At 41.5% G+C, this 16,858-nt stretch overlaps 2 protein-coding genes across 4 annotated transcripts in view; one reads left to right on the top strand and one right to left on the bottom strand.

Annotated features, from left to right (window-relative positions):
* Positions 1–16,858, top strand: part of CHLSN (cholesin) — a 420,909-nt gene that overhangs the window by 172,013 nt on the left and 232,038 nt on the right. For all 3 annotated transcript variants that reach the window (XM_075318080.1, XM_075318079.1, XM_075318081.1), the window contains exon 3: positions 14,433–14,465. In XM_075318080.1, coding sequence (XP_075174195.1) covers positions 14,433–14,465 — 33 coding nt within the window. The remainder of the gene's footprint in view (positions 1–14,432; positions 14,466–16,858) is intronic.
* The window catches only part of LOC142245405 (uncharacterized), a 33,914-nt gene continuing 22,090 nt past the window's right edge, over positions 5,035–16,858 (bottom strand). The window contains exon 2 of the mRNA XM_075318078.1: positions 5,035–6,829. Within this exon, the coding sequence (XP_075174193.1) occupies positions 5,829–6,791 (963 nt within the window). The 5' untranslated portion in view covers positions 6,792–6,829 and the 3' untranslated portion in view covers positions 5,035–5,828. The remainder of the gene's footprint in view (positions 6,830–16,858) is intronic.

The raw sequence follows: 16,858 nt of genomic DNA, 5'->3' as shown, positions 1-16,858 counted from the left end.
AACAGCAAAATTGGAAAAAAAAAACCAAAATAATGCTGCCTTCACATCTCATAAATAATGAAGCCTTCAGCGCAGATCTGAACGGTTCTTTACATCACACTTACAAGTATCATTTGCCATTTATTTTCTTTTTAAATAATAAAGGGGGAAAAAAAAAGAAAGAAACACAACAGAAAAAAAAGTTGTCTTGTGATGAATGGCTTCAGAATTTTCTTATTCTTCTTTTTCTGTAGTAAAGCCTCATGTTTTCTTCGTAAATAAGCAATTCTTGTTTTCTTGGGCATCACAAGTTTTACTTGTTTTTGGCAACTTTTATTTTGTGTTGTTGTTTTTCTATTAATGGCTATGCTTTAAGAGGTTTTATCAAGTTTGGAAGTTATCCCCGGTTGGTGTGGTGGGTCCAAACTTTGGGATCGCCACTGATTCCAAGGATCAGGTGGGTACAAACTCTGGGATCCCTACTAATTCCAAGGATTGGGTGGGTACAAACTCTGGGATCCCCACTGGTTCCAAGGATCGAGTGGGTCCAACCCCTGGGATCCCCACCGATTCCAAGGATCGGGTGGGTCCAACCTCTGGGACCACCACTAATTTAAAGTTCTGGAGTGGTCTGTGTGCATGAAGTAGTGGTCGATCATACGCACTGCTGCTCCATTCATTCTTATGGGAGTGCTGAAGACCAGCCAAGTGTAGTGCTTGGCCATCTCCTGGGGTCCCATTAAGAATGGATGGAGCAGCAATTCGTCTGATCAACCACCACTCCATGCACAGAGGAAGTGCTCCAGATCTTGGGATCGGTAGGGGTCCTAGCACCTTGACCCCACAGCGATTGTGATTCTTTTCCAAACTTGAGAATACAGTATGGTTGCTATATTTTAGCAGTTTGCAATAATTCTTTATTTTCGTGACAAGGTGACGATCTGAATACACATTAGACTAATGTCAAACTACATCAAAGGGTTTGGCCAACGGTCTAATGCAGAGGTCCCTAACCATCTTAAACCTTTTCCATTAGACCCAGGTATAATAAACATCTATGAAAAGCAGGTGTCCATATGGTGACTTTTGTGAGTAGCCCTTCACCGAAGAGCAGATTTGAATGGGGTAAGGTAGGAAACCCTGGATCTTGTGCCTTGGTGTGATTTCTTTGGAAAAGCGTTGGTTGGCATTGTACCAGTAATGGGGGCTCTGCGTGTCACTACTGTAAGGTGGGAGCTGGATTTGGCTCTCAAGGTCACAGAGGTTGAGGACCTCTGGTCTAATTTGTAGGAGGCCACCAGCCAACTGATTGTCGGGGGAGATGTTGATCATGCATGTCTAATTTCAGACTGCTGATCACTTTATTCTCGCATAGATAAGCCTCCTCAGATATGTCTAACAGTGGCTTTCTCTTAAAGAACATAGTGTTGAACGAGTACCCCTGTTTACGGGAGAGATGGTTGTCAGCAGAATGGTTGGCCAAAGTATTGTTTGGCCAACAGCCATTTAGTAAGTTTGGGGACCTCATGTCTGGCTATACACCTTTGATAGCCACCAGTTGAACACTTGGGTTGTTGGCTGCTATTTCTCCAGATGCCAGTACATTCTCAACTCGACCAAGTCTCTATGTGTTTTCCATAGAGAGAGTTTCTGTCAGACATCTCTGGTAGTAGCTTCTCTATTGTGATCACAAAGGATTGCGTACATCCAAAAAATTGACCCTTGTACCCTTATTTCCCTTTACATCTATCAAGAGTGTAGGGGTACCCTAACACAGATTTGATGGTTGGTTGGTCCCAAAATTGGCGCGTTCTCCAATATAACAGCTCTGGGCACATTAACTAGTTTGTGAAGCTATGTAATAACTATTTTGAGAAGTGAATACCCCAAATGTCCATATCGAAGGTTTTCTGTAATAATTATGTTTATTGACATGTTTTGCTACGTAGGATTTGTGAGACCGCGTTCTTCTCCATATAATTCTGATGATTACTCCATGTAATTGAAGCTAAATGAGCACTGATTGACTTTCTATACTGGTGCTTGATTGGCGCTCGTTCTGGCACTGTCTACAACGTCCGTTGGGTATAGGGCACCTATATCGGAAGATCAGGTCCTTCTGTTGGGTTTACACAAGATTGTGGAACAACCGGTGACATTTACATTAGACTGGAACCCAAAATGCCATTAGTTGATGTAGTAAAATACTCCGTAGATTATAAAAATTGTTTTATATTAACTTATTAGCATTTTAGAAGTATTTAGCATTGTAAATTGCTAAATAAGGCACACAAAGTCTATAAAAGCAAATCACGTCTATCATAATATTGAAAAGAATACATATTACATAGCTATAAAAAAAGGTCATAATACTGTTCAATTAGGCAACTTATTTGCTGGATTAGCAGCAGCATTGGTCGATTTTTGGCTCTTCAGTGCCAAAATTCGTATTTCCCATTCTTTAATCTTTCTGTCCAGTTTATTTTTTTAAATGGCTTAAAGGGATATTTTGATCCCACTTGTGATTTTTTAAAGTTTGGATAGCTTTGACCTCATTTTAATATACTTCATAGCACCATGACGTGGCAGTATATATTCTCTAAATTCTTACAAAACGTCTATGGCCACACTCCTTTCTGACGGGCCTCTTTGCCCATTATTCCTCTTGAATGACCCTATGGATACTGGAGCTTGGTGTAAAGCCAATATAAAATTTAGGGTCATCTCCACTGTGTTGTAAATGTTCCAGGAGTTTTCTGTGATGGCTAGAAAATTTGACAAATTACTTACTTTTTCCATTACCCTCATGGCTAAGTATGCCTAAAGTATGAGCTATAACTTCATGTACTGGTTAATACCAGCATATCCTCTCCCATCGGAGAATGCAAGTTGTAATGCTTGCCCTTCTGTCTTTCTTTCATGATCTGATTATTAATTCCACATACTTTTTGGCTAAGATTGTAGAGCTTGTGAGGAAGCCCCTGAGGATTTTTTAGGTCTCCTACTGGGGACTTAACCCAGGTTGACCGAATCCTTTGTTTTAATGGGCGTATGAATGTATGAATTATGGATGCAGCCCCTTAGGGTTCCAGTGGGTACCCAGTCCAGAGTGACTGAATGCCTTGTTGTAATTGGTATATAAATTATTTAGGTGTCGCATGATGATGCTATGGGGTTCCTAGTGGGGGACCCATCAAGGGTGACCAAATCCCTTGTTTTAATGAGTTTACAAATTATTAATGCAGCCCATGAGGATGCTATATGGCTCATCGATGGGACTTACCCCAGGATGGCATCCTTCCCTGTTTTATTGACTTGTAAGGCAAGCTTTCCATGTTTACATTTTGCAGTTTGGTTCGAAACGTAATGTGAGAACTGACTATGTCTCCTGACCCTATCCAACAGCCTCCAAGGCATATATATCATTGATAGTTCAGGTCCGAAGACCTGCATCCAGACCAGTAATTGTGGTCTGTTCATTAAAATTGAAATTCAGTTGTGTGAAGCCGGCCTAACAAGCAATTAAAACCAGGAGTAAAGGCCCAGTCACACACAGAGATAAATCTTTGGCAGATCTGTGGTTGCAGTGAAATTATGGACATATTGTTCCATTTGTACACAGCCACAAACCTGGCACTGATTGTCCACAATTTCACTGCAACCACAGATCTGCCACAGATTTATCTCTGTGTGTGACAGGGCCTTAAGTCCAAACTAGGCTGGGCCACTATCACAGTCGTTTCTCTGTTGTAGAGTTTAGTGATAGGTTCTGGGTCAGAGTCTCGTTACCTTGAGACTCTGCAGATTAAATTTATTCCCTTTCCTTTGGGAAGGAGAGGGTTACTGCCAGTATTCCTAGCCAGCAAGCATTCTCAGGTGTTTCCGGTTTGGACCTTTCCCAGTCCATATATATACCCTCTGCTTCCTGTAGAGGGTGTCTGTTATTCTCTCATTTGAATGCTGGGCCTTTAGGTGGAAGGAGCTGGTGGAGCCCTCTCTGCAAGTTGCTGTGTAGGCTGCTTGTCACAAACCACCGGGGGGGTCACTCAGAAATCCCCCGCGCTGGCTACCAGTACGTCACAATCGGGGGGTAACAAGTGGGGGTCACCCCTCCTTTATACCTCCCGACCGACAGACAGAGCACGTGACGCGCTCTCTAGCGCCCCTCTTATAGTCAGGCCAATTATGGAATTGCCCGACAATAAGCAAGGAGGCCGCTATACTACTTATGCCGATTATTGAAGGGTCCCCGGTGAGAGTAGGGTATATATTCCCCCGACCTCCGCGGGCGGAATATATAATATCTTCCCGAATCTCACTGGCCTCCCCACAATAATCCTTGGCACAACTCGCTGCCACCAACCGCTTCACGGTAACTATTAGCCGAACACACAGACGTGGGATTCAAGATCGAGATAACAGAACAGCCCAAGATTAATTATATAATTTAATCAGCCTAAAGCACACTAGAAACTACAATATATACAATAGGGAATCTACAGAATATACATATGTCAGAGTACAGTTACAGATAAAGCATGGTTTACAAACAGGCATACACAGTTCAATCAGTTACCTTGTGCGTCTGGCCACAGGGGGGCGCTGTACCCAGGTTTCTAGGATCCTTCCCACAGATGTTTCCTACACGTGCCCCCAGCGAAAAGAACGCTGGAAAATGGCCGAAGTAGGGTTATCAACCTGGGCAAATCCAGGTCCCCTCCTACCTTAGTGACCTCAGAGGGAGCACTGCTCCACCCCTGGCTGGAGTTATGGACAAAATCCACAACCTGGAATATGGCCATAACTTGGCCTGGGAGCGTCGTAGGCGGACGCCAATGCTCTCATTGTGACAGTTATGAATTTAGCTACAGAACGAGGGGACTCATGACCTGTCTGCCAGTTCCCCATTGGCTGATATCACGCCTGGGGCATTTCCCAATGTCCTGCTCCCATAAAAAGGGTGTGCCAGCATCGTCCGCATGCGGAGACACCATTTTTATGGTTGCCATATTTATCGGAAATATGGCTTGCGAGATATGAACCATTTTTTACTGGAGTCGTTCTGTCTGGCTATTTCCATAGCCTTGCTAACTAGCTAGCAGCCCCCACTACAGGGTCACGGCAGGGAGTCATCCTGTGTCCATTGTTCTCACATCACCTAATTTCCATATCACAGGACATGGCCATGGAGGTGTAAGTGGAACACTGAGAACAAGAAGGGAGGGGGCACGGCCAGGGAGTGATGAGGGATTATGGCTGGAGTCATAATTCATCTTCATATCCCGGGATTTGCCTCACACTGCTGTCTTGGGGCTGACTGTAGCAGTCTGTTGTTGTGTTTCCATCTGTCTGTTTTTCCTTCCCTTGGTGTGTTATTAGTGCACAGTGGGGCTAGCGTCCGTCAACTGCCAACTCATTAGCCAGGGCTATTACAGGGTCTGCCCAGGGTATCAGGTATCCTATTCGACGACAGGAGTGGAACCTGTATAGGGACTGGCTATGAGTGTGTAGAGTACAGCTACAGGTGAGTGAAGCAGGTGTCCCATCTATCTCCTCACTAGTGCTAGGGCCCACCGTTGTTAAAGTGTCCCCGGTGTACCCCTTGTGTTGTAGTGTGTCACGTTTTGCGGCATATTCTCGGTGTCACTACCATGACAGCCACCTCTAGGATCTCCATAGCATCCTCATGGGCTTCCTTAGTAATTTGTACACCCTTGAGGATAGCTGTACAATTTTTGTTGCTCTCCTACAAAAAATAGAACGCCTAGCTTATACACATCTACTTTGTGATGGATATTTTGTCTTATGTAGTCATTTTACATGAGAATCCTCTTGAGTACTAGTTATGGCTAGATTACACTGTTGGATGTTTCCTTTCCTCTGCACTTATTGATTAAGAATTGCAAGGATTTCTTGAGACCTTGGCGGCATGGTTTATGTAGGGCAAGTGTGATTATAAGTCCGATGCAGCTCCCGCTGAATACTGCCAGCTCTGCTATGTTCAGAACCAGCTCCTCTCTCGGTGACATGTAGAACGCATTAATTTTTAAACCCGTCCTCCTGATGAGCATGATGTTGTAGAATAGTCGACATATAAACATAATCGGAACGTGACATAAAACAACCCCGTGAGCCTGGAGTTTTTCAGACATTTCAACTTCTCGGGCTCGAATAATGATTAGAATGACGAAAATGAGAAGAACCAACGATGGGACACAAAATCCAGCAAAGAACTTTGTAAAGTCATATTCAGGCCTAGCATTTAAGGGGTCCAGCTGGCAGTAAGTTATATTGTGAAGATTATCATAGGTACCCAACAGTGACACGTTGACGACAGACATCACTATCGACAATGTCAAAGTGAGAAAGACGTATCTCAGATGACTTTGAGATGTTTTAGAGTCATCTAGGATGAGCAAGATGAGGATCATTAAAACCAGCAGATACTGAGAGAAGAAATAACTTGTGTTGAAAAACCATGACAAGACCCCACAACTCAAATTGGAAACTTCCAGATAGTCCGGTCTTGTTTTTGACGTGAAAGAGTAGAAGACGATTGTGATGTCTGTAGCCACCAACGCTAGAAGATGTAAATCCAGATTCTCCAGTGTTTGATGTTTCACCTTGTTTCTGATTAATATGGCCACGCAGATGACACCAGCCAGTAACCCGAGTGGTACTAATATACCAAGGTAGCTGTGCATGACCCTTGAGATGACATTCTGAGAAGTAATGATATCTTCTATGTCTATGTGAGGGCCCCCCAGAGTTTGGCTGGGGTAAAAAAGTCCAGTTATATTTTGAAGGCCCATGGTTTTCCAAGTTCACTTTGTCTCTTGTAACTATATACCTATAAGAAAACAATAAATATCCATGTTATTCATTATTGTAACACCAAGAACAATAAAAATATACAGTATATTTATGTCCACATACAATGTAAATGCCTTCATTTTAAATGGAACATGTCACCACTTTTTTGGCTTATAAGCCGCGGCCACCACCACTGGGCTCTTATTACAGCATTTTAACATGCTGTATATAAGAGCCCAGGCCGCTGGGTATAACATAAAAAACACTTTATAATACTTACCAAACGGTCGCGCTGTAGGCCATATGGGCGTCTCCGTTGTCTGGTGCGTCATGCACCGCGGCTAGAGAAGAATGAGAACAAAGATGGCCAAAAGAGGCGGTGCCGGTACTGGACAACGGAGACTCCCATAAGGCCCATAGCCAGGGCTGTGGAGTCGGAGCTCATTTTGGTGGAGTCGGTATAAAATGCACCGACTCCGACTCCTAAAATATATAATAAATTGGGGACAGTAGTGCAATGCAGAATGTGCTGAATATTTTACTAAATAATAACATTTAGTATAAGGCTTACCGTATATTTAAGTGAAAAATGTATTGTAGTACAATGTGAACATTAGACGTTTAATTATTTTTATGATACAATAATCAAGATATTTAGATAGAACATAAAATATATTTATTGGAATACAACTTTAGAACACAAACTGTAATAAATTGTAAATATGTAATACACTATGTAATATACAGTAGATTACATACATATATATATATATATATATATATATATATATATATGTAATCTACTGTATATTACATAGTGTATTACATATTTACAATTTATTACAGTTTGTGTTCTAAAGTTGTATTCCAATAAATATATTTTATGTTCTATCCAAATATCTTGATTATTGTATCATGAACATTATTAAATGTCTGATGTTCACATACACATGTTCATGTATTACAATAAATTTTTCACCTAACTATAAGCAATATATGTAGGAGTCGGAGTCTGAGTCGGAGTCTGTGCAAGAGAAATTGAGTCGGAGTCGAAGGTTTGGTTTACCGACTCCACAGCCCTGCCCATAACGCGACCGTTAGGTAAGTATTATAAAATGTTTTTATGTTATACCCCCGGCCTGGGCTCTTATATACAGCATGTTAGAATGCTGTATATTAGAGCCCAGTGGTAGTGGCCGCAGCTTATAGGCCAAAAAATGGTGACCGGTTCCCTTTAAGTGGATAATTAGAGTTTGGTACACATGGATCCACAAGTGTGAACTTAGCCTTAGAGGGCTAAAAAACATTATTTTATCATGTTAATTGAACCCCCTAGCCTCAAGCGGGCTTTACACGCTACAATATATCCAACAATGTGTCGGTGGGGTCATGTCGTAAGTGACGCACATCCGGCATCGTTAGTGTTGTAGTTGCGTGTGACACCTACGTGCGATTCCGATTGTACGCAAAAACGTTGATCGCATACACGTCGTTCATTTTCTAAAAATTGAACGTCTGGTTGTTCAATGTTCCAGAGGCAGCACGCATCGCTGTGTGACACCCCGGGAACGATGAACACGCTTACCTGCGTCCCGCCGGCAATGCAGAAGGAAGGAGGTGGGCGGGATGTTTAAGTCCCGCTCATCTCCGCCCCTCCGCTTATATTGGCCGGCCGCTGTGTGACGTCTCTGTGCCGCCGAATGTCCCTCCCCCTTCAGGAAGTGGATGTTCGCCGCCCACAGCGAGGTCGTATGGAAGGTAAGTACTTGTGACGGGGGTTACAGCATTGTGCGACACGGGCAACAAATTGCCCGTGCCGCACAAACTATGGGGGTGGGTGCGATTACAAATGCGATCGCACGTTTAATTGAAACGTGTAAAGCAGCCTTAACAAACCATCCTGTAATGATTTAGAGCCATGATCCAGAATTAAAATCATTCTCTTGATGTACTCAAAAATAACGTTTATTGTCATGGCTCAAATATGAGAATTATCCTGAACTAGTCCGGTGGGCATCATGAACAAGTCCGGTGGGCATTGTGAACTAGTCCGGTGGGGCATTATGAACTAGTCCGGTGGGGCATTATGAACTAGTCCGGTGGGGCATTATGAACTAGTCCGGTGGGCATTGATTTCAGTTTATTGATGCTTCACAGTTTAGTCATTCTCCTAATGATGGGTTTGAAATTCTCCAACCTGCAATCACTTGAGAAGATGTTATGGGCAATTTCGGGCATTCACATGATTCATCCACTCTGGACAAAAAAAGTGAAGCTGAGTGATCTCACCCATCTTCATCAGCACATGACTTGGGAAAAATAAAGTCTTGTGAATGCTCGAGACTGTCTACATCAACTCCTTGGGAGATTGTTTTCAGTGACTACTTTGGCTTTACAGTCAGTAATCACACTCTCACAGGATTTGAGTCTCAATATGTATTAACGCAACCTCACTCCTGCTTGACCATCCATCGATGAAGACAAGGAGAGATCACCCAGGTTGAGTCAAGTTGAGTGTATTCTCGAAATTGCCCACATCATTCTCTTTGGATTGAGTTTTTTATGTTTATTTTTAAGTCGATAACACTCCAATATCCATGTAAAAAAACCCTGTGTGAACATAGCCTTAGTCTGGCCACACACATTAGATGGCTGTCAGCCGAATGGTGCTTCAGCCGATCATCCTGCCAACCGTAAACTCAACTGTGTCCCCCACACATGGGAGTGCCCACTTGGCCAAGCCCTCCTGTGTTCTCTATGAGAAAGCCGGCAATTGACATGTCAGCCACGGTTTATCTAAGGGAGAACAATGAGATCAGTAGTCCTATATCTGACATGCGAAATCGACACCCTTCACGATCAAAAGTTCCATAAGTAGTAGACCGCCAGCCGAAACCGTCCAGGTTCAAGACATTAATCTAATGCATATGGGGGTCTTATGTGATCTCAGGTTAGAGAATATCAATTGCATCTTGGGTCAGGGGTTAGAGTCTGCAAAGCCAAATTAGACTGAATGCAACGCCCCACAAGATTAATTCAGGATCATTTCCATATGTGCGTGATGACAATGAAAAGAGTTTTCATCAGGCTCTTTTTTTTTTTTATCAGAGACAGGATCACAATGGCCGGTAACAACTCTATACACAGGATCCACTAATCACAATAGGAACACGCTCATTAGATGCTTCATTACAAAAGATGGGGTCAGAGTCTGATGATTGCTGCTAATGTACATGTGAATTTCCTGAAAAAAAAAAAAAAAGTTAAGATTCTAAAACTGCCCAAATGGTTAGTATGAAAATAGCAAGATTTCTAACTTTTAATTTAAATAAAGATTGTGATGTAGGAAAGAAGAAAAATATTGCCAAAAAATATAATAGAAGTAACACGAAAACCTAATTTAAACAAGGTCATTCTGTGATGATTCATTCCCTTTAAGATCTCTGGCACTATATAATTTTCTTTATGTAGTGTCCATCCTTAGAAAATGAAAATGGGTGTATGTCAGACCTAAAAGTCCTTCAAGCAGCGCAACAATCACTTGTGTTATTTTTATCGGCGCGTAGGTCTTCATGATCAGCCGCAGTTTTAAGGTTGAAATCGAGGACAGTTTTGCTTCAATAAAAAAGAGATGATTTGTGACAGGAGCGCATATGCTTTATAAGAAGGGCTTTTATAAAGCATTTCTTAGATGAGTAGCTCTAGGCTCCATTGACTTACTAAACAGCGTGACTCATATCTTGCTTCTAGTTTTTCAAACTTTCACCGTATTTCACAGCACAATAGAAAGAGTTTAACCAATCATGTAAAATATTTACCCCTCCCTGACATACGACCTACCACTACGTCCTATGTCAGGTCCCATCTTTTATACAAGCTCAAGAGAAGAGCCTGCATCTTTCATGACAGATAATGGCTGTGATATATAGCCGGCATCTGCCTCTAACCTCAGCGAGTAAAGCTGAACTTCACCTGCTGTTGTCAAACTTTGACAGCGGCATTTAAAAGGGTTGTCCACTACTAGGACAACCTTTTGTGATTTCACATGTTTCCCCTTGGTAAAATAATAGAGCCTATACTCCCCTTCCATACCGACGTCCTTCCAGGTGTGATGGGGCTCACAGGTGGTTGTGATGTTATGTGAACCCACTTCCAATCAATGCCAACTTCCTTCTCCCCACCTTAGGACTCAGTCAACAGGAAGTGGGCAAAGCCGCGAAGCTCACTTCCTGTTTGTTAGTTTGTGGGGAGACAGTAGCTGTTACTGACTGAATGCAGGGCTAGAGTGACATTACAAAAGTCATGTGGACCACGAGCAGCGGCAACGCTGGAAGGGAATGGCTTTTGGAGATGAGTAGAGGCTTTATTATTTTTTGTGGGGGAAACATGGAATCAGAAGGGCTTGTCCTAGTAAGTAGACAACCCCTTTAAAGCATGTTTCACATGCGATACAGTCATGGTGTGTTGATTCGTTGGTATGGCAGACTTCAGTCTGTTGGAGACCCAGAGGTCTGCCATGACATTGCTCCTCTGAAAATCTGCTTTTGGCTGGCGTTCATAGGAGATCTTAATTTTACTGTGATATTGCGGTATATACCATGAGCGATCAGATGATCACATGTTCAAGTTCCATAACAAAATTTCTCCCGTGCCTCCCCCATACTTTGGAATGTTCTACCCCAGCATATCAGACTCTCTCCTACCGTGGAAAGCTTCAAGAGGAACCTGAAGACCCACCTCATCCTACAAGCCTACAACCTACAATAACCTTCAGTTCAGTACACCACTGTGCAACCAGCTCTGTCCTCACCTGTTGTACCATCACCCATTCCCTGTAGACTGTGAGCCCTCGCGAGCAGGGTCCTCTCTCCTCCTATACCAGTCTGTCTTGTACTGTTAATGATTGTTGTACTAGTTGTAATGTATACCCTTTTCACTTGTAATGCACCATGGAATAAATGGCGCTATTATAATAAATAATAATACCTACTAGAGTAAAACACACAACAAAGAAATGGTTTTAAAACTATAGGAAAAAAAAATATAAAAAAATCAGAATTACCTCCCCCTTTCCCCGTTAAAAATAAAGATATACGGTAATTAAAAAAGAAAACTTGGCATTACCGTATTCGTACACGTTGGTCTATCAAAATATAAAATTAATAAACTCCATTGGTATATAATAATCAACATGCAGAATGGACATTTTCTCAGTTGCTGGAATACCACAAAAAAACAGAAAATCAAAAATTCATCAAAATGTCATATCTACCCTTAAATGGTATAATAAAAAAATGCAAAAATAAAGAAATCCTTGAAAATGGTGACACAAGGAACTTGTTTTTTTGTTTAACTATGTCCAAAAATGTTTTCACATACATACAAAACTTGTATATATTTTTTTTTTTATTGCTGCAATCATATTGACCTGAATTATTTTGTCAAGTCATTTTTACTATACATTGAACTCCATAAAAAGAAAATCCGAAAAACAGAAGTGAATGGTGTCATTCACAACCACAACTCGTCCCACAAAAATCAAGTACTCATACACAACCCCTGGCAAAAATTAGGCACTCGCCAGGCTCTGAGGATGTTCATTCAGTTGTTTACTTTTGTTTAAAAAAAGCAGATCACAGACATGGCACAGAACTAATGTCATTTCAAATGGCAACTTTCTGGCTTTAAGAAACACTAAAAAAATCATGAAAACATAATGTGCTAGCCAGTAACGGTTATTTTTCAAGACAAAACAGGGGAAAAAATTATGGAATCACTCAATTATGAGGAAAAAAATTATGGAATCATGAAAAACAAACAAAAGAACCCTCCAATACATCACTGGTATTTTGTTGCACCACCTGTGGCTTTTATAACAGCTTGCAGTCTCTGAGGCATGGACTTAATGAGTGACAAACAGTACTCTTCATCAATCTGGCTCCAACTTTCTCTGATTACTGTTGCCAGATCAGCTTTGCAGGTTGGAGCCTTGTCATGGACCATTTTCTTCAACTTCCACCAAATATTTTCATTTGGATTGAGTTGACTATTTGCAGGCCATGACATTGATTTTATGTGTCTTCTTTCAAGGAATGTTTTCACAGTTTTTGCTCTATTGTAGAATGCATTATCATCTTGATAACTGATTTCATCATCCCCAAACATCCTTTCAATTGATGGGATAAGAAAAGTGTCCACATTTTCAGTGTAAACTTGGGCATTTACTGAAGATGTAATGACAGCCATCTCCCCAGTGCCTTTACCTGACATCCAATCCATTATCATCATCAATGACTGTAGAAATTTACATGTTCTCTTCAGGCAGTCATCTTTATATATCTCATTGGAACGACACAAAACAAAAGTTCCAGCATCATCACCTTGCCCAATGCAGATTCGCGATTCATCACTGAATTTGACTTTCATCCAGTCATCCACAGTCCACAATTGCTTTTCCTTAGCCCATTGTAACCGTGTTTTTTTCTGTTTAGGTGTTAATGATGGCTTTTGTTTAGCTTTTCTGTATGTAAATCCCATTTCCTTTAGGTGGTTTCTTACAGTTCGGTCACAGACATTAACTCCAGTTTACTCCCATTCGTTCCTCATTTGTTTTGTTGTGCATTTCCTGTCTTGGAGACATTGCTTTAAATTTCCTGTCTTGATGCTTTGATGTCTTCCTTGGTCTACCAGTATATTTGCCTTTAACAACCTTCCCATGTTGTTTGTATTTGGTCCAGATTTTAGACACAACTGTGAACAGCCAACAACTTTTGCAACATTGAGTGATGATTTACCCTCTTTTAAGAGTCTGATAATCCTCTCCTTTGTTTCAATTGACATCTCTCGTGTTGGAGCCATGATTCATGTCAGTCCACTTGGTGCAACAGCTCTCCAAGGGTGTGATCACTCCTTTTTAGATGCCGACTAACGAGCAGATCTTATTTGATGCAGGAGTTAGTTTTGGGAATGTAAATTTACAGGGTGATTCCATAATTTTTTTCTCATAATTGAGTGATTTCATATTTCCCCCCCCCTATTTCGTCTTAAAAAGTAACCGTTACTGGCTAGCACGTTATGTTTTCATGATATTTTTTAGTGTTTCTTAAAGCCAGAAAGTTGCTTTAGTTTGGTGCCGTGTCTGTGATCTGCTTTTTTTAAACAAAAGGAAACAAATGAATGAAGATCCTCTGAGCCAGGGGAGGCCAGAATTTTTTGCCAGGGGTTGTATTATTTATGTTAATGGGGGGAGGGGGGGTAAAAAAAAAAGGAATGTCACTTAGAAAAAAGGGAGGAAAAATTAAAACTGCAAAAATGGAAAATCGCCTGGTCAGTAAAGGGCTAAACATTGAGGACCACTTTGAATGAAGGGAGTTGTTTTTCACTGTGTATAGTGCTGATGGGACACCAAAGTTGTATGTAATGATGTCACTGGGAATATTGAGTTGTAGCAGTAATCCAATTGTCAGAATGGCCATAATATTCCTAGGAAATCATTATATAAATTATAAAAATTCCTAATACAGGGATGAGTGATCCAATGTGAAACCCATTTTAGGGATTTGGGCACTCTATGATTTTGACTTTTTCCAGCAACCTGTTTTTATAGGATATTGACTTTCTACCTGTTATTTCTTCTACAGGTTTCTGAAGAATTGAAAGCAGAAAAGCCTCCGGTAAGATTTTCCTTTTGTGAAAAATTTGGCATCTTTCAGCCCTCTGTAAAGCTATGTTCACACACGGCATCTTTTTTTGACAGTGCATCTTGAGTACATCTTAAAGGGAATCTGTCACCACTTTTTCGGCCTATAAGCTGCGGCCACCACCACCACCGGGCTCTTATATACAGCATTCTAACATGCCGTATATAAGAGCCCAGGCCGCGGTGAGAACATAAAAAACACTTTATAATACTTACCTAACGGTTACGCTGCTGTGGATGTGGGCCATATGGGCGCTGCCTCTTTTGGCAATCTTTGTTCTTTTTCTTCTCTAGCCGCGGTGCATGACACGTCCTACATCATACACACTGGCCAGCATTCAGGTCCTGAGCAGGCCCACACATTGTTGTGCGCCTGCGCAGGACCGGTGAGTGTGTATGACGTAGGACGTGTCATGTACCCAGGCTTCAGAAGGAAGAAGAAGATGGCCGAAAAAGGAGGCGTCGGCACCGGACAACGGAGACGCCCATATGGCCAACCGCGCGACCGTGAAGTAATTATTATAAAGTGTTTTTTATGTTCTCACAGTGTCCTGCGCTCTTATATACAGAATGTTAGAATGTTGTATATAAGAGCCCAGTGGTGGTGGCCGCAGCTTATAGGCCAAAAAAGTGGTGACAGGTTCCCTTTAAAATGCACCAAAAACGTACTTCGGCAAAAACGCAATGCGTTTTTACCGCGTTTATGACGTGTTTTACCGCGTTTTGCCCAATGCGTTTTTAAAGTAAAATCTATTGACTGGAGGGCTAAAAAACGCAAAAAGAATTGACCTGCTGCATCTTTAAAAAAGCAGCCAACAAAAGATGCCCAGTGTGGACAGCAAAGTGGAAATCTCATAGACTTTGCTGGGAGAAGGAAATGCGTGCATTTTGGTGCGTATTTCTGCACCAAAAACGCAGCAAAAGATGCCCTGTGTGAACTTAGTTTAAAAACTGTACTTCTGAGGTTTTATATGGGTCTTGTCTATGGATCGTGAGTTCGGATTTTTTTTTTTTCCTCGAAGATGGTTGTTCAAGATTGGACAAAGCCACCCATGTCCGTTGGTGCAATACCAGGCACAACCTGTAGAGAGAAAAAAAAACCAAAAACCTTTTGAGGCCTTCATCAGGACTGATTTTCCCATTGTCCTCATGTAATAAAAAAGTCTTGGATAATAGCTGCCCACCAGTTATAACATGTTGTTGTGATCAGCTTGGTATGAAATATAGATATGAAAACCAAGAATATATATTTTAACATGTATTGTAGATGGCCACTATCTGTATTAGATAAATTTGTGCTACCTTATCATCATTTAGTATAATTATTGCTTAATAATAATAATAATAATTATTAATAATTAATTCATAATTAATTATTAATAATAATTTAATAATTAATGTGAACCTCAACAATTTAAAGGGGTAAAAGATGGGGCGAGGATGATTAACGGAGAAACCCCAGGACCTCATTCTGGGAATGAAGGAGCAGCAGAGGTAAGTCCGTGCTGCCTTCTCTTCATCCTGAGACTCGGCGGCAGTTTTGGAGATTAGAAGTCCGGATCCGGGGGGGGGGGGGGGGGGAGAGAAAAAAAAAAAGAAAAAAAAGAAAAATATTCCCGGATCCTGATCGTGCAGTCGGATTCCCGCGGCCGGGTCAGATCCCGATCGGACACTGAAACCGCGCGGATCCGGATTTTTACAGTTCGGATCCGCTCAACACTGACAATGACTCATTTAACATTTCTACCATTGGAACCCTATGGAGCTCGAAATTCCTGGGACTTCTAGTGTTAAATAACTTTAGTTACGTCATGGTCAGTTCCTTTAATTCCTGCATTCCTGATAGTTTTCCTGGACTCTCTTTTTATTGTCTTCTGTGGCCTATATAAGGCTGGTGTACCCTTCTTGGTTGACATTTAAAACTGATTTCTCGTTATTAGTGTGAATTTCAGCTGACATTTTAATTTAATTCCCTGTGCTAGAAACTGTTAGAAATCGAAAAATCTATAGACCGACCTTTCTGTTACCTCTTCAACCACTGCTCCTGGTAACAACAATTCTTTGCTTCCATTTAAAGGGAATCTGTCACCAGTTTTTTGCCATCTAATCCGAGAGCAGCATAATGTAGAGACAGAGACCCTGATTCCAGCGATGTGTCACTTACTGGGCTGCTTAGTGTAGTTGTGATAAAATCACTGTTTAACCAGCAAGAGATTATCATGACAGGACTACTTGGCGGGCTTCAGGTAGTCCAGCATATTCATGAGCTGTGTATAACTACAGCACAGAAAACATTGACAGCAAACAGCTCAGTAACTGACATCTCTGCAATCAGGGTCTTTGTCTTTACATTATGCTGCTCTCAGA

This window comes from Anomaloglossus baeobatrachus, chromosome 7 (assembly GCF_048569485.1).
Source record: "Anomaloglossus baeobatrachus isolate aAnoBae1 chromosome 7, aAnoBae1.hap1, whole genome shotgun sequence".
Taxonomy (NCBI): Eukaryota; Metazoa; Chordata; class Amphibia; order Anura; family Aromobatidae; genus Anomaloglossus; species Anomaloglossus baeobatrachus.
Note: the sequence above shows the minus strand (reverse complement) of the source record. Positions and strands in the feature narration are given on the sequence as shown.